At 38.0% G+C, this 22,586-nt stretch overlaps 4 protein-coding genes across 9 annotated transcripts in view; 1 reads left to right on the forward strand and 3 right to left on the reverse strand.

Annotated features, from left to right (window-relative positions):
- LOC115447906 overlaps positions 1-22,586 on the forward strand; it is a 36,972-nt gene that overhangs the window by 11,279 nt on the left and 3,107 nt on the right. For 2 of the 4 annotated variants that reach the window (XM_037440866.1, XM_037440868.1), the window contains 7 exons: positions 17,438-17,605; positions 17,999-18,139; positions 19,528-19,635; positions 19,879-20,129; positions 20,411-20,630; positions 21,129-21,199; positions 21,271-21,744. In XM_037440866.1, coding sequence (XP_037296763.1) covers positions 17,438-17,605; positions 17,999-18,139; positions 19,528-19,635; positions 19,879-20,129; positions 20,411-20,630; positions 21,129-21,199; positions 21,271-21,744 — 1,433 coding nt within the window. The remainder of the gene's footprint in view (positions 1-17,437; positions 17,606-17,998; positions 18,140-19,527; positions 19,636-19,878; positions 20,130-20,410; positions 20,631-21,128; positions 21,200-21,270; positions 21,745-22,586) is intronic. The other 2 variants (XM_037440867.1, XM_030175195.2) reach the window with 2 other exon arrangements.
- On the reverse strand, positions 3,558-7,490 carry LOC115447907. 2 transcript variants are annotated; one of them, XM_030175197.2, is made up of 7 exons: positions 7,280-7,490; positions 6,970-7,081; positions 6,582-6,730; positions 6,193-6,316; positions 5,839-6,003; positions 5,095-5,190; positions 3,558-4,094 (listed from the first exon to the last, which is right to left on the reverse strand). In XM_030175197.2, the coding sequence occupies exons 2-7, from the start codon at positions 7,030-7,032 to the stop codon at positions 3,645-3,647; spliced, it is 1,047 nt and encodes a 348-aa protein (XP_030031057.1). In that variant the 5' UTR covers positions 7,033-7,081; positions 7,280-7,490; the 3' UTR covers positions 3,558-3,644. The 2 variants fall into 2 exon arrangements, with proteins under 2 accessions (XP_030031057.1, XP_030031058.1); XM_030175198.2 differs by having other exon boundaries at positions 6,582-6,706; positions 7,280-7,489.
- Positions 9,598-11,698, reverse strand: LOC115447909. Its single transcript, XM_030175203.2, has 6 exons — positions 11,524-11,698; positions 11,119-11,192; positions 10,772-10,878; positions 10,385-10,463; positions 9,951-10,016; positions 9,598-9,768 (listed from the first exon to the last, which is right to left on the reverse strand). The coding sequence occupies exons 1-6, from the start codon at positions 11,564-11,566 to the stop codon at positions 9,637-9,639; spliced, it is 501 nt and encodes a 166-aa protein (XP_030031063.1). The 5' UTR covers positions 11,567-11,698; the 3' UTR covers positions 9,598-9,636.
- LOC115447908 lies at positions 13,451-16,422 on the reverse strand. 2 transcript variants are annotated; one of them, XM_030175199.2, is made up of 6 exons: positions 16,319-16,422; positions 15,998-16,068; positions 15,519-15,724; positions 15,323-15,401; positions 14,275-14,343; positions 13,451-13,901 (listed from the first exon to the last, which is right to left on the reverse strand). In XM_030175199.2, the coding sequence occupies exons 2-6, from the start codon at positions 16,049-16,051 to the stop codon at positions 13,473-13,475; spliced, it is 837 nt and encodes a 278-aa protein (XP_030031059.1). In that variant the 5' UTR covers positions 16,052-16,068; positions 16,319-16,422; the 3' UTR covers positions 13,451-13,472. The 2 variants fall into 2 exon arrangements, with proteins under 2 accessions (XP_030031059.1, XP_030031060.1); XM_030175200.2 differs by lacking the exons at positions 15,998-16,068; positions 16,319-16,422 and adding an exon at positions 16,129-16,221.

Here is a 22,586-nt window from a genome sequence, read left to right on the forward strand (position 1 = left end):
TGATCATCAACAAAATCAATCTCATATCCGTTCTAAATCTTTATTCATCCACGGTAATGTTCAACAGCGCGGCCCCTGTGCCGCCCACGGATGAGGGTGATTATACCACGAATTTATAAATCTAATACATATTAGTAAAATTTTATTTAAAAAATTATAATAGTTATGAAAAGATCGCTTCAAATACATTCGAATCATTCAAAAGCCGTCAACGTTGAAGTATTTCAGACGTTCATGGATGGGTATCTATTTTAAAAGCTATGACCGCCGTCCCTTATATTATAATTGTATGGTATCTAACGTGGAGCGCCCCGGCCTGAACGTTAGTGCGGATAAATAACTCAGTAGATATTTGATCCCTGACAATTATGATTATAATCGCCTCCTACGTATTCACCGAAATAAAAAACGAAAACAGCTCATAAAGCGTTTCATAATACCTCAAGATTAAATTCACATCATATTAATCTTCACGGCAATACAAATAATTCCAGTCCTCGCACCAGACGCTGACGTCAACTCAAACCATACGATTTTCAATTCCATCGCGCGCCATGACCGGCCCGTATTTATGGTTAGGTAAACAAAGAGAGTAATGTAAACACACGCGAGTTATCTACGTCTCGTAAACACTTTGGTATTTCGTAAAGCTGGCCTATTTTTAATACTGCATAAATAGTAGTTGCTGTATGGCTGATGGCTATATTTTTGATAGAAAGCTTCGGTGAATCTCGACGGGGTATACCTAAAAGGACACGTATAATGCCGCAAGCCGAAGCTATTTTAAACTTGTTCATAGTACTTGTGTGCATATTATGAATTCATTCGTTTATTTCATACCTTACTGCAACATGGTTGAGGAGGCCAATGGCTGGCACATGCGTCATACTTGTGAACGGGTGCTGCTTGTGTGGACTGTTTTACCTATTTCGCTTGCTATATCAAGTAGTAGGGGTATTATGAGTATAATACTTCACTTCCTAAGAGAGTTATGCACTCATATGGAAAGGACAATGCCCAAAACCAGGCTATCTTTGCGTCAGTCATGCGTCTTAACCAAATAACCATGTAAAATCATAATTTTAATTATTACTTCATTTGTATTTATTTCAGCCATGAGCAAATAGGGGTTTTAAAGATATGAAAAAAGTTGTTTAATTGTTGTAAATCAAACACCGGATAATTTACTGCCAATATGGCGAATTGATACCAATTTATAACAAATTCCCTTTTAAATGGAATAAAAAAGTTAATATGCACAATAAATGTGCTTGTACTTGAATATATAATATATGGATTAAATATTCATTAAACAAAAATATTGTTATAAAAAATATTTTACTTAATAATTATAACCAAACTCCAAATAGCTGGTAAAAAAGATAAAATATTAATCCTTCTAAAAACAAACCAATGGCGACTTGTACTTGCATTGACAGAAATACTAAAGTCAGCTAAAACATGTTTGGACTTTATTTTTAATTAAATGAATATATGGGTACTGATTTTTATTACACTGGCAACTGAAATGAATGACATTTTGACACTAGATTTGTCAGAATAAAAATATTTAATTATTAAAATATTTTACTCAAGATCAGAGTGTTATTCTTATGTATTTTAATGTTGAGTCGAGAAATTCACTGTTAAGAAACAAGGTGTATAATGTGTGTTCCGAACTTTGAGACGGAAGGCTTTTAGTTAGCAACACAAAGTCGTCTAGAACCTAGACCCAGGACAATTAATCGAGATGACATACTTATCCCGGCGATGTTTTAACTGCACCATTGCGATGCCACAGCAACGATAAGTATATTTTATAGACAAGCTATCCAGTTTGTAAGTTATGTAGATTATTATTAACCTACCCACAATGTGGGAAAAATCTTGCAAAACTAAAGAACACAGTTTAACAATAAAAATAATCTGAAGATGTTTACTCAACTTCTACATTATATTTCAGGTTTCAAGGCTGGAACGAGTTTGTGCTGCCTGCTGGAGATCAGTTAATAGAGAGGTTTACAGACAACAACGACATGACATGACCCGACCAGCACTGCAAGAAGTCATTCACTCACTTCAGCAGTATTATAAGCGTGTTGCGGCCACATCAAGTTCTTGTTTGTTTTCTGGGAAGCCATATCTATCAAAAATACACATCTATATAAAAATATACATCGGATTTCGTATTTCTTGTTTTATTTTTCTTTTCCTATGATAAGTAACTATTAGCCTAATTAGGCTGTGAAGTTAGCTCCTGGGTTCCTGTTCGTTTTCCAGGCCAAGCAACTATTTCTTGTTTGTTTGTTTCTGACATGACTTGCCTGGGATCGGAATCCTCCAAAGAGGGTTGGCATCACGCATGCGGCCGGTTATAAAAACTAAGCTGAATTTATTCTACAATATGTGTTGACGCCATATTGAAATGAGCTAATGGTAGGTGAAAATAAAGATTAAATTAATCCATGTAATAGAATAACTCATAAGCCAGAAAAATATGTACTTACACAAAGGGTCGGGTAGTATATGCTCAGTGGAAAAATTAATATTCCGCCATACTATCTTAGAAGTTTTATTAGCGCTTCGTCTCATCAGATATGTTAATACCTATCAGCTTCTTATAAGAGCGATTAAAGCTAAGTGAAAAGAATGTCCAATAATTGTTTATAGCAATATCAAGTAGGTACTGCAATACTGAACTTAATTAGGCACGTAGGTACTTTCTACCGTACATCATTGCAGTCGATACTTAACCTCAAAATAACCGAGTTAATAAAATTCTGATTACTCCGAACTCCCATCGAATATCCAATTGTTTTCAATTTATATGAGATTTAGGATATATTCCCTATAGTTTAGCGAAGGTTTTGTACAGACGCAAGCGTAGCCCAACTTTCATACAAAAATGGGCATTCTCCTTTCATTTATTACCTATTTTGCGAGTATATGAATGAACTGCTCTAAAGAACAATAAAAAAACAATAACATTTTTTTCTCTACATCATGTACTTTAGTTTATACCTACAACTGATTTTGAAAAGAGCAACACCTGAATTTCTTGCCCGTTCTTCTCTGGTGAGAACTGCTTTCCGCACCGGTGGTAGAGTTAATATTGACGGAATCTAAATGATTAATTTTATTTCAATACATTACACTACGCTATCGCACAAATATATTAATAATTTTCTTATATCGTGCAGCTTTTCCCACTCGTTAGAATCTTCCAAAAGTGGTTTAGGTGTAGTAGCTAATTAACTAGCAAGGATTTTCCGACCCATCGTCCTGTATTGAACTTCTCTTAGAAGTCGTATAAAGTTTTTGTCCAGTAGCACGACATGTAAAGACTAATAAACATTCATTTATACTAAGATTAAATGAACAAGATAAGGTATAGCTTTTATTCTTTGCAGATGCGTTAATATATGACCTCAGTTTTAAATTGTGCCGGCCTCACTGACTGCCGAACTACATTCTGCATACAAACTAAATGATAACGAAAATTCTATTCTCAAACTTTTACTGCCGCAGTCACCTTGGACTAAAATAACCACTAGAAAAGTTTACGATTAACCATAAATTTTATTATTGCCATCAATCAAAACCGACTTATAAAACTATTAATATAATTACTGGCAAACAATTCTTCAATCATCCTTAATAGCGGTCCCTGCTACATCGTTAGTATCCACGGATTTCAAATCTTGCTGAAGTTTGATTAATTTTCTTTTGAATCTCTTATCGAGCTCTTTTCCTTTATCAGTGAGCATTCTTCTTATTAGGTCTTTCATTTCTTGTACTTCTTCGATGTTTTCCTGAACACTTGGACGGGAGTCATCCTTTTTCTTATTATCTATGTCAAGAATTGTCGCGTTATTTTCTAGAAGATAGCTTTCCACTTCTGCTGTTGTGTCGTTATGATATACGCATTTCCTGACGTGAGCGATGAGATCAAACGCTGCGTCCTCGACAGTCTTGATGACCTCTATGAGACACGCCTCGTGCATCGCGCCGTGCGCCAGAAGTTTCGTCAAGTCTACCACGCCTTCGATTAATTTCCCTGTCACCTCCATCATTGCGGTTTTTATTAGTGGCGACTATAAGAAAATAATTAATTTTATTTGTGATTTGTAGTCGTTATAATGTTCTAGAATCATAAAAAAATATTCTCTGGTCAATGTCAGCTAAAGATCTTGTGTCCCAGTGTCACTTCGACCCATGTAATACTTTCTTTTAAACGAGATATTTATCTATGACTAAGGTTCAGACGTGTACAGCCAATGAAACGTTTTATATAATAATTGCTAATAATATTATTGCCGATAGTAAAGTAAAATATAAGAAAAATAAATGATCGTCATCGATTCATGGGACAGACTTGTCTTCTGTATAGTGTAGGTAACGTAAAATGTACCACGCTTACGATAAGTATTAGAGTGAACTTTGTCCGTGAATCGATCCTAATGAAGACTTTAATTGCAACTCAATATAAGCATGGGCTTGTTAATAAAATAATAAAACATTAATATAAGTCTTATTATCTTATTATTTATATACTACGTAATTCTAATAAATATTTATAATAGGAAATCGAGGTAGGCTTACACTATAAAATATTCTTTCTAAACATAAAACGTTAGTCAGATGAGTTTATTTTTATTCGGCTCCGGATGCGAAAACTATACAACGAGCGTTTGAAATTCCATAAATCAACGCTCATGTAACGAGGTTCGCAGTTTTAAGAGGATTCATCCGCGAAATATCTCGTGGCGCCATCATCTCCACTAGTCAGTGAACAAACAGTACTGTCGGATGACCTCACTGCATTAGATAACATTGACTATTGAACATAACATCAACTCCATAATTTATTATTTTGTCTACGGCTTTCCTGTGATAGAAAGTAAATAGGTAATTCAAAACTCCTCCCTTTTTCTCTTTGAATATTTGCGTCACGAATGAAATTTGTAGAGACAGCATATATTTGCGGATATTCAGCGTGCAACGTCATCTAAAATACGCATGTCACGCGACTCACTCTGAATATGTAACAGGAACCCTCATGATAGTATTTAAACGAGTGCACGTAGAATGTACCTTAGAGATGACGCACTTGATGACCTTCTTGAGTGACTCGTGGTTGTGTCCGCATGTCTTGAGGGAGCCGTAAAGCTCCCTCTTCTGCTCGTATATCTGAAAATCCGACACAAACATCTGGACATTTCTTAGCATGTATTTTTACCGAGACCGACTCGTTTACGTAAAACCGCGGGCGGTCTTTACGTTTCTTAGAAAATAAGTCTTTAAATGATAGGATAACGTTACAAACGCAATAGAAATCAAATGCCGTGGTTTCTTACTTGTTCTGTTGTTGGAGATAGCGAGGTAAAGGCAAATAAGATATTGTCAATTAAGATGAAGATAAACCGGAATAATACTGAATTCAGCGTTTTTGTAACATGCAGTTTATGATAAGAGGTTGGTGTCGTGGAGAACATAAGACACAAGTCGTAGTAGACCCTCCATCCCCTGAAAAGTTTTTAACGCGGGCAGAGTCTCTAGTAACATATAGTTAGGGCGTAAAGGTGTTTGCTGTAATTTCTATTCTACCATACTTTTTCTTTTCTTTATTTTCCATCGAAACTATTGCGTATAAACGTATCTTTTACTCCGCAACATTGGGTGACGGTAAGCATCGTTTAAAATCAAAAGATGAATATTAAATTTTTCTTGTATCTTATGTTTAAAAAACTAAGCACCTATTCTTATTTTTAGACTTATCCCTAACAAATTATGTTACCTAATTCTATAAAACTTTGCCACTGCTCAGGGCACCCTCACCGGCATAAGACCTTGCTTGATCATATCCTTGAGAGCGATTACGGTGCGAACCGCATGCGCAGGGTCGTGGCCGATGAGCGCGTACCCGCACACAACCATCTGGTGCAGCGCTTTCTCGGCCAGCGCCGCCGTCGCGTTCTGCTGTTCCACCAGGCATTGCTCTACCTTAATAAATTAACATAACGTCACGGTTAGAAAACTATTCAAATTATAATCGATGGATTGGACCAGTTCGTCAAAGAGGGCAACAGTAAAATTTTTATTTCATAAACTAGATTCTTGGAACACCAATTCCGTAATATTTTTCTGGATGGATAAACATTCCAAGAGTGCTCTATAGGTGTGTTGCGTCACCTGTATCTGGTTGGTCTGCTTCATGCCGTCGAGCAGGTCCTGTAGTTCCGCTAGCCTATCCTGGATATGGACGGTGCCGTTCTGGAGCAGCATTTTGATCTTTATCAGGACAAGATCCACAGACCTGTCGGGTTTTTAAACTATATTCAAGACCTCTGTTGGTTGACTTCAATTCCAAAGTGGGACACAACACTAACGTTTTTATCGGATTCTTTGTTACAAAAACACACTGTGAGACGAAAATATCGTAGGCATCCTATCGAATGATTTTTCAGAAAATTAAAGACGCATACTAAAATACTGTGTCAACGTTCATGGTAAAAATTTGTGATTTCAGAGTTTGAATAGTTTATTATTTTAATAGAGACGTTGTGCTTCTGGAGACTCGCCTCTCGAGGTCCACTTGAAACTTCCTCTCGATGCTCTGCAGCAGATCCTCGCCGAGTTTGTGTGTCAGTTCATCTTCTATAACTTTGTCTATCTCCCCTTTAGCCACCTCCATTGTTCCTGCTAGCTTATTGCCACGAGTTTGACCATGCAAAATAAAAATGCAAACATCAATTGAATCCATAAAGAATCATTACAATCGAAACGCAAAACAATCGTCCTTAATATCATGATGATAGCTTTCTTGTTTTTAACGGCATGAGATGTAAATATAAGCCTAACAGGGAGGCTTCGTAATTTTTCCTCTCCCGCTATCCCTTTATAAGCTACATTATGATATAACGAATTAATATCAATTACCAATAGAATTAAGTAATATTTATTACTTACCGAACACGTGACGAACACGCCGAGAAACGACGCCATAATACTCAACGACTTTTTGTTTTTCATAATTTTATTGGTTGCACTTATTTATTTATGTAGGCAGTGAGGAAACGTTCTGTGGAAATTGGCAAATTCCGAACCGAATTTTAACTGTTAAGTACAAAACAATGATTTTGGCCGTCGTCGTCGATCGGCGTCACAAAATTAAGGGTTGGAACAACATTTGCACATGAAGCAAATCAGCGGTAGTCAGTCCTGATGGGCAAAAAACTTTTGCCCATGTAAACAAGAAAAGAAATAGATAAAAATTTACCTGTATATATATATTTAGATAATAATATCGCCTAGTGTAGGGCTCAGTGGTAAAGCCACACGTCTCAGTACTGTTTGTTATACGTATATACTGCACAAGCGGGATAAACAAACACTCCCTCAGTATAATCAGCAGCACCGTCGACGAGTGTCGGACGATATGAGCCGTGTTTACGATATTACCGGCAGTAAAAGCGATTTTATAACGGTTGAAGTGATGGCAATCACTTCAACCGCTATAAAATAAAGGCCGACGCGGTCCACTCAAGTCTCTGCTAATATTACAAACCACTTGGACGTTACTGTTCTGTAGAATTTTATGAAACGAAAAAAAATTATGCGCCTTCGTTCGCAGGTATCCTTTCTTCCAGATATCTTTTGAACCCATGATAAATTATCACTATAGAATTATAGGTTTACATCTTATGTTAGATCAAAATCAATGCCATCGTCAATTTTCAACTCTATTTCTCTGTTATCTTATTTTTTCCGGCCATCATGTCTTTGTTTCGACCTGTCTATAGAAATAGGGTCGTTGCGCTGGTTAGCGAACTATTCAATTGAGTTGTTGTCTTCAGTCGAGTCAAAATATATATCATTTACATATAAAATAGCGACATTATACATTGGTCCTAAATATAGTCTAGTAGGGAAACAAAATATAGACTATCGCAATTCCATTCATAAATTATAAAAAATAAGAGGAGGCGTGTAAAGAAAGCGAAAGTGTTAGTTTACGACCACTATACTACTTATTTCTGTCACTAGTGTGTTAGATTGCGAGCAGTATTTTATACAATAAAAATAAAGTTATAAAACAACTTTTATAGAAACAAAATATTTTTACATTCTTAACGGAAATCATTCCTTTCAAATCAAACATAATTAAACATCATATAATAAACAATATTAATAGTTTTTAATGAACTGTTTTTTTTTATTTGTAGAATCAATACACACATATTTAGGTCTTGTATCTCCGAAGGGGTAGGCAGAGGCGCAACAGGTGCCCTCACTTTCCGCAGTGTGTAGTCCACCCTATGATGTGATAGGCGGCGAGCCGATCGGGCGTAATATTAACTAAATAAAAATTAGTTATAAAACACATATTAGGAATTTTATGGTTGACTACTGAACATACCCAGTTAAGGGCTTTGAAACTTGGCATGGAGATAGTTTGATACTCGAGGACATAGGATAGATACTTAAATTAGATAGATACTTATTTCTATTTATATTTATCCCCGTTTTACGTCAATTGAATTTTTCAATTCGAACCAGTAGTTTCTGAAATTAGCGCGCTCAAACAAGCAAACAAACTCTTTTGCTTTTTATAATACTGTAGATGCGCCCCCGGCACCGAATGTTTTAATGAACTTTCAACTTCATGATAATTATAATAGCTATTACAAGTAAAAGCTAAATATTACATTTGCAAACGTTTCTTTGGTCTGATTTGGCCAATAGTTTTCTATCTACCTACAGTATATATAATATTTACAAATGTAACATTGATATACCTAATATTTCAACCAAGGATTTAAACGTACAATACCGTGTAGCTACGCCTACCGCCATCTAGTGAGCGTTATAGTACAACGCCCAAGGTCAGCGCTCAATAGCATTGGCTCTACTTAAAGTCTTAAACAACTTATTTTCGTTTACGGTCATCTTCTTTTGTATTAATAGTCGCAAACTGCCATCGGTCGTACTTTGTGAACTATCTCAGTTAGCGACCACATTTTAAAAGTGAATTAATGAAACATTATATTGTGATCGTAAACTAAACTGTAGAATTTAGAACTCCTAATTCTAAATTCTACAGTATAAGGAAATATAAATAAGATATCGCACGTCAGAATTCGAACACATGGTCGGTTATTAACGTTTCAATAAAATATGCATTTCATTAGCCGCCTAAGTGATTTTAATTTAATATAAGATAAGAATTCATCTATCAACTATTAATTTAAATCAATATCTACGTAATTAAAGTAATAGTTATAATTATAAGTTACACCTTTGAATGCCGCACGGCTTGTTATTATTTTTTCCTTTTAGTAGGTACATGTCCATTTTAACCTCTCAGTCAACACGTAAAATGAACATCCTTTTTTATTTTAGGCTAAATGATCAGTATGAAGTTTATTCAAATATCATACCATACATCAACGATCAAATAATATTTAAAGAATACTCTTTGTTTTTATTTCGATAAGAAAGCTTATTATCTGTAATCAAATAAATCTATTCAGGGAAGTGGTCGCGAAACCGGCGCGGCGTAATGACCGTATGTAGTAAATGTATTTGACTTAGACATGACATTTTACTCGATTTTAATAACATTGTATGATGATACTACATATTATTATTATTATATTTAGTTCCGAATCGGATGGCCCGGGGACTTGTTCTTGCAATGTTTCCTCGCGCGGCGGGTCGCTGATCCACGACTCTCTGCCTCGTCCTTACTTGCACCCCAGCATTCTTCTTCCTGACACAAATACTTTGAAAAACAACTATTTAAACCAGTCGCGTTGGATCTGCCCGTGTGGTTGACTCACAAAAAATCTAGCTCGTCGGTAATGTTTATCATTGAGAATGCAATAACAATAAGAAGATGGTAAAAAAATTGTTGGTTCAGCCCTTTAGGCGGAACATTATCGTCTTACCGCATCAAAGCAGCACACTACGCGGCACAGGTCTTTCTTGTCGATTTTATTCAGTAATTCGTAAAACTGGAACAAGCAAAAATGTATTTCGTCGAGATGATTTGATGATTGCTTTACCAAACTGTAATATGTCTTACAATACCGCTCCCACAACCACTGCAACTCTTGTCACCGAGGATCGACACCACGCATTACGGCGCATTTATTCACACAGAATGTTTGTTTATGTTGGTTATCTTTGCGGCAAGTGTAGGAATTAATACTGTATTTCGCGTACCATGGTATTAAAACTTATTATAATAGCGCTTTTTAAAAATAGATACGTAGAGCGCAGATGGTTAACGCTTACAATATTACTCAACAACAGTAAACCATAAAGAGTTTGGCACGATCATATTGACATGCTTTCGTTATTGCGCTGGTTGTTGTGTTACCTGTAGCTTGGCCCGGTAGAGCGCTTGTCGAGCCGCAGTCCCCACCACTTCCGCGATGCTTCCGAGTCGATGCCATGTACTGGAAACATATTACAGCGTCACACGTTGACTCCACTTTACCATTCTAAATATCTTTTATTATGGGGGTGGCTCACATTACACGACGACAAGCTATTACATTCGAAGAATACACTACCGCAATATCAACAGATCGGTGCGTTGGTGATTTCCTTTTTATAGATATCTGCCACATCACGTAATATTTTCATTAGTTTACATCGGTTTTCTTGGATAGTGAGATGATAGAACTACATACCTGTATGCAGGTCAAATTAAGATATTCCAGCGATATACTAGCACTCTCTGAAAATCAACCGTGGTCCTTACTTCAGTAGGCCGGTGTAGAGTTGGCAAGCCCAGTCGGCAAAGGTGCCGGGGCGATGCGTGGCAGGGTCAGAAGCACATCGCACGCTGGGATCGCCGAGCGGCAAGTACTACGGAACACCGAACAATAATGAGCACCTCGTGTATCGGAGTGTAGAGTTCAGTACATTTATATGAGTTATTAAATTCGGGACGACAATAAACAGCATTTAAAATTAACAACACAAGAAGAAATTTAGACACTCAATAGAACAGCGAGTTCGATTAAGAAAAGACATTATCAGTCTTACATATGAACTTGTTTTACCGTTAAGAGGTGGTTAAGAATTGTGAAACGGAAGTAAGCTCACCAATACAAACATGGAGATCAACACGTAGAGAACTACTTTGGTTATGCACAATATTGGACAGTCGCCGGCTGCAACTGAAAACACTAGTCAAAGATTATTTAGATACGAGAATATTCATAACAAATTCCTTGAGAAGTTGCGTTGTTGGGCGATAATTCATTGCCGATATAGATATACAGATTTCTGCGTTGCCTATCCATGTACCACGTATTTTTATTAAAGGATCACCAACATATACATTAATATTAGCAATGGCAAGTTGCAGTATAAACTATGCTATTAATTTAATTGACGTGCATACAGGCGACCTTGACGTGCACAAAAACAAGATGAAATTCCTACAAATATTGAAACTATTTAGATAATATAATATAAAATGAATGGGTTTAGCATCCGCTCAAGTACCTGGTCGTCGATGCTGCCCATTTACTTCCATTTCTGTGCACATTCAGTTCTACTCAACACGCACTTTTACGACTCAGAATTCTGTGCATTGTCTTGAATTACATTACGTGTAAGAATGTCATAAAAATAGTATATGAATAGCTATTTTAAAACGAATAATTTATGCATTTGAATAAATATACTTAGTCTGGCCATAAATACTGTTACACTTAATTATAAAAAAATATTACATTTGAATTTCGAATCTGTCATTTTTATACGATTGTTCATTGTGTTTTCTCATTTTGGCGCCAATACATTGTAAAATATTTTGCGATATTAAAATGGTGTGGGGTGATAAAGAGAACCGAATCGCTGTGATAGCATTACACAAAGTAGGTATGGAGCCAAATGCAATTTTTAAAACTCTCCATACACTTGGTATTAGTAAAATGTTTGTGTACCGGGCTATTAATAGGTACAATGAGACCTCCTCTGTTTGTGACAGAAAAGATCTGGCCGTCCACGTAGTGTTCGTACGAAAAAGGTGGTCAAAGCAGTAAGGGAAAGAATTCGAAGAAATCCTGTCCGAAAGCAAAAGATTTTATCTCGGGAAATGAAGATAGCACCTAGAACCATGTCGCGTATTTTAAAAGATGACTTAGGACTTGCAGCCTATAAGAGACGCACTGGCCATTTCTTAACTGATAATTTAAAGAAGAATAGGGTGGTAAAATCGAAACAACTACTGAAGCGGTACGCAAAGGGAGGTCACAGAAAAATTTTGTTTACGGATGAGAAAATTTTTACAATTGAGCAACATTTTAACAAACAAAATGACCGTATTTATGCTCAAAGCTCTAAGGAAGCTTCCCAATTAGTCGACAGAGTGCAACGTGGACATTATCCGACTTCAGTGATGGTTTGGTGGGGTGTTAGCTATGAAGGAGTGACTGAGCCATATTTTTGTGAAAAAGGTATCAAAACATCGGCACAAGTGTATCAAGATACCATTCTTGAGAAGGTAGTTAAGCCCCTTAACATCACCATGTTCAATAACCAAGTATGGTCCTTCCAGCAAGACTCGGCGCCGGGTCATAAAGCTCGGTCCACGCAGTCTTGGTTGGAATCGAACGTTTCGGACTTCATCAGAGCTGAAGACTGGCCGTCGTCTAGTCCCGATCTTAATCCGCTGGATTATGATTTGTGGTCAGTTTTAGAGAGTACAGCTTGCTCTAAACGCCATGATAATTTGGAGTCCCTAAAACAATCTATACGATTGGCAGTGAAGAATTTTCCCATGGAAAGAGTGCGTGCTTCTATTGATAACTGGCCTCATCGTTTAAAGGACTGTATTGCAGCCAATGGAGACCACTTCGAATAAGCTTTTATATTTTTAATTGTTTTATATTTATGTATTAAACTGACACACTGTAAAAGTAATAAATGTTATTTGCAGTTAACAATTTTCTTTTTTCTTTATTACAATATTTATGGCAAGACTAGGTATGATCGCAATCAAAATGAAATTTATCGCATTTGACATGTGACGGGGGATCAAAAGGCGCCAAATGCAAATAAAAATACGTTCAGTAATGTCACCAAATGTTACATTACATTATTATTGTGCGAAATGTCGAATCTAGTCAGCGGCGTGATGATATCGATGGACCTGTAAACTCTATGTGGTACACTTTTAGGTATTCCTATATACATGTTATGTACACTTTGAATAAATTCATCAAAACAGTACTGGACTATTTTGTCAGGAAACGCTGATATTTTCTACAGCGAACGACTTTTCAAATCACATCTTTGTAGAAGATTCCAGGTATTTAGCTAAATCAATATGTTTTGAATAGTACATTTTACGAATTAAATATTTCGTTATTACATTGCACAGGGATAATATAATAATGCATTAAATTAGGTTTAAATAAAATGAGAGTTATTTTATGAGCTAACCAAGTTTATTTTTTGCTCTCGACATTAGCCTTGGGACATGTACCGATACAGACTCTTCCTTTTTCGACGCAGCGCGGACAGTGCCCGCTGCTGGTGGATGGCGACGGCGCGCCTAGGGTCGAGTCCTTCGACGAATGCGCACTAACATTCCCACTTTTCTGTTTTGCAAATTTTATTTCTTTTTCTTCTTTACCAACATCAGTTTTGCTTTCCTTTGCGCTTTTAACTGATAAAGAAGATTTAATTTTGTCAATACCAAGTTTGGACAAATTTAAATCTGTTTTGCTGAGGGCAGATAATTTCTTTCTTATTTTGTCGATGGTTTTATCCTTCCCTTTCAAGTTTTCAATCTCCTTCTCTACCACCTTCTCCTTTAGAACCGTTCCATCGAAGTTAAAGTTTTCATTTGAATCAAGACGGCTTAAATTGAGCAACTGAAATAAAACAAGGGAGTTTATAAATTTAAGAAATTTGATCTGCGGTTTCACTTTCAGTAACCCATTAAATACTAACAATATTTTTAAAGATTATATAAAGCAAAAACTATAAACAAGTTGTCTGACGTTAACTAGAGCGCGTTGTTGTTTATTCAAATGTAAACGAGAGCAACATACAGATTAAAAAAGCAAAGATGAACATCGCGGCTATAACTGACATCACTTTAAAACTAAAATGTTAAATTGCAGAAACTCTACTAAGAACTCAGCAAAGCATGTTACCGTTAAATTCATGGAATGTTATAATATTATGACTTAAATACTTAAGTGTATTTGAATTGAATTTGCTTTGTAAGTCTGTTGAATTCACCTGCGCCGGTCGCTGGCACGACACGCCGCACTCCAGCGCGCTCTGCACCAGCATGTACATCTCCGCGAACTGAAACGTCAAAAAACTGAAGTTATCCTTGGAGAAACCAGCAAGATGCACAAGTAATGCGCCTGCTAATTACCGAACTTATTTTTCGTCCTAATATGTGAAAAGTGACGAACTTTTCAGTACAAATTCTAATCCTTGGTAATATAGCGTGTTTATTTATAGCGTGTTTATTTATATCGTAAGACTGATTTGATTGATTGACCTAGTAATCGATCCCAGCGTAATTGGAATCTCATTAGGAGCAGGCGGCGATCACAATTTAATGCGTTTGGGTAAATCTCTTTTAGTTGTATGTGGCTAAGTATCTATTTCAATGGTTGGCGTAATCACTACTCGACCCATGCTTCTCAAACAAAACAATAATGTGTTACGAGAGTTTTCTTCTGTAATACCAATTTGAAATAGTTTCATCTAAGTGTAGACTGCCCCGGTGGTGTAGTTTTATAGCATGCGCGCTACGACTACCGTTCTGAGAGCTAGGGTTCGAGTCCCAGGTCCAGCAAAGTGATATTGGATTTTCTGCTCATCAGCCCGGAGTCTGTAATTTTGTCAAATTTGGCGATAGGCTCGCCCCCTATCACATCATGAAATGGAATACACATGGCGGAAAGTGGATGCACTAGTTATACTTTTGGGAATAAAAGGCGGGATTGTGTGTATATATGTGTAGGAAGTCGTCTCATAAAGGATTGCTTGACGGAGCGCCACAGAGCTAGTTTCAAAGTCAGTGATGGGAATTGGAAAAAAATGTATATTAAATGATTAAGACAATGATAATTGAGATGAACAAAGCTAGTCACGCGGCGGGACCTTGACGTGATACGGGAGGAGACGGTCAATTATCGCGCCGATACATAACTAAAATAACACGGGAATTTCTCGCGTGCCGCGCTGATTTACCGCCTAAACATTGGAAAGCGTGGAATTCTTGGAATCAATCCAGGATGGTGCAATTTTTCTACGTTGGTGTGTGATTTACCGTTTTTAATATGCTGTAGTAGAACTCGGACAGAGTCTCGACGGTGGTGTTGTACGCCGCGGTCGCCGGCACACAGTTTCTGAAACGATTATTGCGGTTACTGACATCTACATAGTTTATGAAAAGATATTATTCAAATTTTTACGAGAGCAAACAAAAGTAAGGCACCCGAGCTTATGAACGAGCTGGTAAATACCTGAGGACGCTGTCAATGAGCGCACACGGGCAGAACTCGCAGATGCAGTCGTGGGTGGTGGCAGCGCCGCTGGTGCCGGGCGCCGCGGTGCCGACGAGCCCGCTCAGCCCACTGCACTCGCTGCGGCGGCACGACAGCCGACACCCGCCCGACCAGATCTCTCGCAGAGCTGATGCCGTCGCCGTCACCTGACGGTTCTCATTTGTCTGTGTCACATCAAATGGAATCACGCAATGTTAAACATAGTGCAATGGGATATTCTAATAATATACCGGATATATTATGGGACTTAAATAGCTTCCCAGAGTCCCGACATTATGAAATATACGTGGTAGCCGGTCGGTGAAATAAACGTGGTTATCATCAAGCCAATGACACACTGTTTGTGTTATTGAGTCAATATAAATGGAATTATATTAAGTAGATACTGATCCTCTTAATTTCTCATACTAAAAATGTAATTGACTGAATAAACTCACAGCAGCGTATAAAACCACGAAGAATATCAGAAATATAATGTAGCCGGGGATCATTGGAGATTTTCAGCCGCCTGCAACACAATATAAGTTATATGTAGGTACACTGTATATGAACGGACGTAAAGCTGTACCAGTGGAGAGTGCAGCCGAGGTCTCGTGAGCGGTCTGAACATGCAGGCTTGTCTCAAAGTAATTACAGAACACTGTTAAAACTTGAAGTCAATATATTCCGCGCGCTCGATACACGCTCAAAACACGCAGCTGTATTCTCCATCGATCTCAGATGAACAAAACACAAACAAATATTATAGATATTCATACATTTTCCCGTTTTATAGTTGAATGTTAATGTTTACATTTTGTGGTAAATGTTGTTGTACAATGTTACTTTGATTGACAGTTTTGGACATTGCTTTGTGATGGATTTAGCTGAGACGTGTTCGATTCTAATAATATCGATAGTTTACTTTTGTTTACAAATCATTAATTCAGTACATTATGTACCAATGCAATCACCAAGTCAAATGAATCAACTATCAAAGTACATTTTATGAATATAATTTATTAAACGAAAAGATATATAGCGTGATTAATCAAGTTTTGCCTTTCCTCAGTTCATAATATTACTGATGAAAACCAGACATTTGTTTTGATCAACTTTATTGTTTAGTCAGCTAACTATGTGAATTGTGCTGTAAAACGATCTTAGAAATGCAAGTTATCTTACTAGCTAACCTCTTCTCTTTTGTATCACAAGTCATTTTACTCTACTAATGTAATTATATGGTCAAACCTACTTTATGAACGTTTTAAATGCTTATAACTGTAAATGTATCGAAAGTGGCCCACCACATGAACGCATACACATTGTCATAATTAGTTCCTAGAATGTATAGAATACCATCGCTAATGGTCACCATTATCGGTGGCTCAACACTAGTCGTGACATTGCGTCACCTGTAGTGTCACTATAATTTTGAGATCGCTGTGGCTAGGGAGTTTTCGTAAACGCGACCGCCGCGAAACAAATGTTTATAGACTTGAGACGCAGCTTAGTTTCGCCCGAAAACTTCTATAGGTTCTAGAACCTTAAAAGCTAGATAAATACAAATGTTAACGCCATGCATTAATAATGCAATATTTGATACACACAGTACACAGTATAACCTACATAAAGTTACCCTTCATGAAAGCGTATACAAAATCTCTGTTCTTCATGCTTAAAAGGTTAGTAGAGACGCTCCCGTTCTAAATTCACTAAACTAACTTGACTAGACAAGCAAAGTATCTTACAAAAGAAAAACTTTAATTACTAAGATTCAACCTAAATAAATATTATTTTAATTGCAATCCTGTATATTCGGGAGGGCTTGGCGTGCACTATTCCCTTCAACGACGCTAGCGCCTGAGTTTCTGACGCACGTGATGTGCTCTGTGCAGAGACGGAGGGCGTGAGCAGCGGGTGCGAGGCGGGCGCGGGCGTGCGCGATGAGATCGCGCGCGACTACGCGGCGCTGCAGTCGCGGCTGCACCGGGAGTTCTCCGACCGCCGCGACAAGCTCTCCGCCGGCAGGCACCCCCTGCCACCTTGCAACCTCTCCGTCTACGGTAAATTCATAGTTATAATGATATTTTAGCTTATCACAAAGTGCGCCATAGCTTAATTGTGAATTAATGGACTGCTGAGACAATTTATGTGTATATTGTTTATTCATTGTACATCGTTCACTTTACCGGTGAAGAAAAACATCGTGAGGAAAACTATATACCTAATAATTCTCTATAAGAATTTAGAAGTGAAGTATGTGAAGTATGTCCAGCATGGTGGACTAAAGCTCTCCTCTTAGTAGTAAAGGGGGCCCGTTCCCAGCAGTGGGACAGTATGCAATACAGAGCCGGTATTAGTATTAATGATATTTTAGGCCGCCGGGTTCGCATCACAAGAATAAGGATTTATCTTAATTTTATATTTGTGTAAGCGGTTTTATAATAAAGAAATAGCATCAGGTCCGGTGGCAACGGAGGAGCAGCTCTCTCTCGACTTTCGCAACCAATTGTCGGAGTGGAGGAAGAGGGGTGTGAAGCAGCCACTGCCAGTGCCCGCCCGCCAGGACCTCAGCGAGGACTTCCTCAAGAAATGGGGTACGAGAATATTTACATTACTTCATTACATAACCTTGCTCATTATAAACTGTTGAAACAATGTATAGCACATCAAACTTTTATCTCCAAAGAGATAGACAGATTAGCAATCAGGGCATTCACATTTCGCAACTCCGGTCTGATACTGAGCAGAAAAATTCACTATTACTTTGCCCGAGCCAGGTATGGAGTCCGGGACCTCAGAGCAGTGTCGCACACCAGGGCCGTAGCTAGGGGGGGGGGGGGCATTGTGGGGCAATGCCCTACCTTAATAATCAACTAAATTGTACATTACTACTCAATGAAAATATATGGAGCAGCGGGTTTTTTATTTTACTATTCAGAAGTTGGTCCCATAGTAAGAGTTATTCGTATTGATGGGTGAAATAACTCTCTTTCGAGATTTTGGGAATTTTGTTACAATCTGTATAGCAGTGGCGAAGCGTCCATACAAGCCGATTCCTACCGGGTTACCTTTTTCAAATTGATTAAAAATAATAACAGAAAAACATAACAATATAACTATCTAAAACAATAATAGTATACTTAAACGAGTCATCTTATACTTAATTAATTAAATAAATACTTTAACACGGTATATAGTTCATATTATTATCAATTCGTTAAATCGTAACTCGCGCGCAGTGCTCGCGCCTTATAGTGTTCGAAGTGAACCCGGCCGCGCATAGCTTCCCTCGAGATATTGTTGTCTCTTTCACACGCAGCGCAGTGTCTTTGTCTAATCTTTTGGAAGTGACGTAAAAATACATGTATGCGTGCGTGTATGTATACTACAGGGTAACCCGAGAATTTGCGGCTTCATGTTGAGCTATTGGCGCGAAATATTTTAATAATTTAGAATGTATAATTAGTGTTTGTGTATAGTGTTTGTTATTAATTATTGTTGGACTCTTTTAGGTACCGATTTCAAAATGTGTGCTTATTTTTTAAATTTTGAGTTTAGATAATGTTTATTAGAAGGAAATTATTAAGTATTATAATATTTTATTGATTTTTATTTATTGTGAACAGCGTATTATATGTTAACTGTAGAAAAAAATAATTCCTCGGGTTACCTTTTGAAAATTTTCACCCTTCGCCACTGGTAAGTATTAAGCTTTTTTTTTATTTATTTATTTTTTTTTACTCACGTTCTCAAGTCAAGACCAACAAAATCAAAAATCGATTGAGCAGATCAGATCTAGTAACATTTTTATTTCCGCCCTGCTTGTAATAACACCTGCCCTACCTTAAATTCAAGTCTAGCTACGGCCCTGTAGCACACAATGCATCTACACTATTGAGACAGTATTACGATGGCAGCACTGAGGCGGGTATTATAGCATATATAATATGCATTACTATCTTTATCTGTGGGCTGTTTCCAGACGAATGGAAGCGTATGAAAGAGACCAACTCAGTGCCGGCGTGGGAGGAGGCGACCAAGCCCGACGAGGTACTCGTGCAGACCTCCACCGGACTCTTCAAGTTCAAAGGTTAGTGTAGCTTAACTTCAATTTGAGTGATCAAAACAGTTAGGGGCTGTTCTCCAAGAATATTTTATGATGCGATAGGAGGACAGGTTAAAATGATGATGGGTATAATAATATAATACACGACAACTCACAATATTATGCTTTATATAAAGAAAAATGTCTATTCAGTGTCATGAGTCACTGAATCTAAAACATCACCAGTTTCCCAATTATAATTGTTCTAATATTTTGGATAATTTCCAGGAATATCTCGTTCGTTTACCCGCAAGCTGCACGAGTGGGAGAAGTCCCGCGGCATCGCCCCCGAGGCGTCCACGTCGGCGCTACTGCGCGCGGCCAAGGCGCGAGGCAAGACAGCACAGGCTCCGCTGACGCGCACGCAGTCCGACGGCAGTGTGGCGCCCTCGACTGCCGGCTCGGGCCGACTTCACGCCTCCAGCCTCAGCGTCAACGATGTTGATGACTTTGACTCCGATTACGAGAGAGAACATTCTGTAAGATCTAACAACTTTTATAACTTATCCTCTAAAAACACATAATATTCATCGTCTTTACAAGGGATCAGAACAAGTGAAGTAGGTTCCTATTATAAAAACAAAGAAAAATCCGGTCAGTCAAATATCTGCCTTTGCCCATGAGGAATCACAATAGTTTAGGTACGTCGTCTATATTTTTGCTAATCGCAACAACACTGGCGCCTTCCTAATAAATAAAAGTTTACTATTTGAGAACCTGACCGACGCTGAAATATACTTAACAAAGCGCGTGTTTGCAGCTGGACGGACTGGAGGAGCAGGAGAGCGGCGAGACACGCGGCGCGGTGCTCGTGGAGGTGGAGGCGGAGGAGGTGTGCACGGCGGCGCCGCTGGTGGCCGTGTCCCCGCGACACACGCCGCAGAAGCCCGTCTACACGTACGGACAGGCCGAGGCCAGGCTGCTGTGCGAGACCAGCTCCGCGGTCACCGGGACTGCCGTCTTACAGCCGAATGGTGCCGGTGAGATTCACGAGTCTGATCCGTTGGTAAAATGTAGATAATTCTTGTACACGTATATAATACTTAACTATACAGAAAATAAATATATTCCCATATTGAAAAATGTCCCGCAGTTTCCTTAAGTAAAAAAAAAACATACACGAGACCAGACAGTACTAAAATTCCATAAAACATACGCGCGCCTTTTATCCCTAAGAGGTGGGCAGAGGCGTAACAACTGTACCCACTTTCTGACGTGTTTATTCTGTCTCATGATATGATAGGAATATAGCCATATCGGGAACAAATTTCAGTCTCCAGGCTGATGCTGAGTAGAAAAACCCAATATCACTTTACCCGGCCCCGGTATCAAACCCGAGGCCTCCACACTGTAAACGTAACTCAAGACTACTCGACAACAACGTCTTTAAAAGACGATATATTTATTTTGCTGTATTTCTTTATTAGACATTTATGTTTAAAAATGAGTAACAACAATGATATTCAAAATTCCAATAGTCATTCTTTCAGAACCTCGCCGAGTGAAAACCAAAGAATCAGGCACAAGGCCAAAAACTGCACGAGAACAGGTAACCCAAAATTACTTTGAGCGAATAAAGTTATAAATAAATGTTTCAATATAGTAAACACACTGTTACAGACCAAACAATTAGAGAAGAACAGAAGAATTCTTAGTAGGCAGACGAGTATAGAAGAAGACGCGATGTTTATTAGAAAAACTATAGAAGAAATAGAAAGAGGTTCTAGTCGATTTAAAGACGAAGAGGTATTAGATGACTCAGTAAAAGAATATTGCAAATACGACAAAATTGAGTCAGATATAAAGAATACAATTGAAAAAGTTACTAAGCAAAACGTAAAAGGATCAAGAGAAAGTATCGAAGAATCCAAAGAGGATAATAAGAGAAAGGAGGCGGATAAGAGCAACGGTAAGAAGAAAACCAAATCCCGAGCCCGGCTAGAAAGGGAACAGTCTAAACCTTCCGAAAGTGACAGCGAGCCAGAAGTGAGCACCGTCACAGTAGAAATTCCAAGACGACGCAAAAGGCCGCGCCGCGCCTCCGAAAAGCCAAGAACACCTCCCGCCTCGCTGCACTCAGATTCTGAAGGAGAGGTGAGTAATTATAATATGTATCCACAATAACAAATTGCCCCCAGAATATTTATATACTAGCTTCCGCCTGCAGCTTCGCCCGCGTGGATTTCGGACTTCAAAAATGGAGCCGGTCGCGAACGTTCGAGAATGTTCGTTTAACGAAGCTACTTGCTAGGTGATTCGCTAGCCTCTAGGTGCCAAGCAAGCCGCCTGCCTGTGCGTTCGCGACCTTATATATATACAGAAATAATCCTTATAGCATGATTCAGTATTCACGTATGATGGCTTATTATTAGCGTATCTCATGTATAACTTTGGTGTTTCTATACCGATTTCTATGATTATTTTTTATGGAATATTTAATAATGTAAACTTTTTTAATTAGGGATGACTGAGAGTGTTATAAACGTAAGAGTAGACAAATATAATGAGAAAGCTTCGAACTGCTAAGCTATCGGGAGTTACACGTGTTATTGTGAGTCAACCATAAAAGATAGACATATGCTGTCGTGGGATATTTTTTTACATAATTTTAAGGAGAACATTTCCGTCATACATGATTTCTGTGTAACTTTAACCATTAAGGTTGCACACGCGACGGAAGCTTAAAAAATTGAGTAACTTCTCCCGTTTTCCCAACATTTCCCTTCACTGCTCTGCTCCTATTAATTATAGCGTGATGAAAAGTATACTATAACCAGCTCAGGAGTATGAAAAATAATTGTACCAAGTTTCGTTAAAATCCGTCGAGTAGTTTTTGTTTCTATAACGGTTATACAGACAGACAGACAGACAGACAGACAGACAGATAGACAGACAGACAGACAGACAGACAAAAATTTTACTAATTGCATTTTTGG

This window comes from Manduca sexta, chromosome 21 (genome assembly GCF_014839805.1).
Source record: "Manduca sexta isolate Smith_Timp_Sample1 chromosome 21, JHU_Msex_v1.0, whole genome shotgun sequence".
In the NCBI taxonomy this organism is placed as follows: Eukaryota; Metazoa; Arthropoda; class Insecta; order Lepidoptera; family Sphingidae; genus Manduca; species Manduca sexta.

What these genes read in the sequence shown, in the direction of transcription:
- LOC115447908 (XM_030175199.2), bottom strand. Translation starts at nt 16,051, where the DNA reads ATGATCCCCGGCTACATTATATTTCTGATATTCTTCGTGGTTTTATAC. An exon ending in CTCATTGACAGCGTCCTCAG is followed by an intron (nt 15,402 to 15,518) that starts GTATTTACCAGC and finishes TAATCGTTTCAG; the next exon opens with AAACTGTGTGCCGGCGACCG. An exon ending in ACTACAGCATATTAAAAACG is followed by an intron (nt 14,344 to 15,322) that starts GTAAATCACACA and finishes TTGACGTTTCAG; the next exon opens with TTCGCGGAGATGTACATGCT.
- LOC115447909 (XM_030175203.2), bottom strand. Translation starts at nt 11,566, where the DNA reads ATGTGCACAGAAATGGAAGTAAATGGGCAGCATCGACGACCAG. An exon ending in TGATCTCCATGTTTGTATTG is followed by an intron (nt 10,879 to 11,118) that starts GTGAGCTTACTT and finishes GGTGTTCCGTAG; the next exon opens with TACTTGCCGCTCGGCGATCC. An exon ending in TAGTGTGCTGCTTTGATGCG is followed by an intron (nt 9,769 to 9,950) that starts GTAAGACGATAA and finishes TGTGTCAGGAAG; the next exon opens with AAGAATGCTGGGGTGCAAGT.
- LOC115447907 (XM_030175197.2), bottom strand. Translation starts at nt 7,032, where the DNA reads ATGAAAAACAAAAAGTCGTTGAGTATTATGGCGTCGTTTCTCGGCGTG. An exon ending in TTTCAAGTGGACCTCGAGAG is followed by an intron (nt 6,317 to 6,581) that starts GCGAGTCTCCAG and finishes AAAACCCGACAG; the next exon opens with GTCTGTGGATCTTGTCCTGA. An exon ending in AGCAGACCAACCAGATACAG is followed by an intron (nt 6,004 to 6,192) that starts GTGACGCAACAC and finishes TAATTTATTAAG; the next exon opens with GTAGAGCAATGCCTGGTGGA.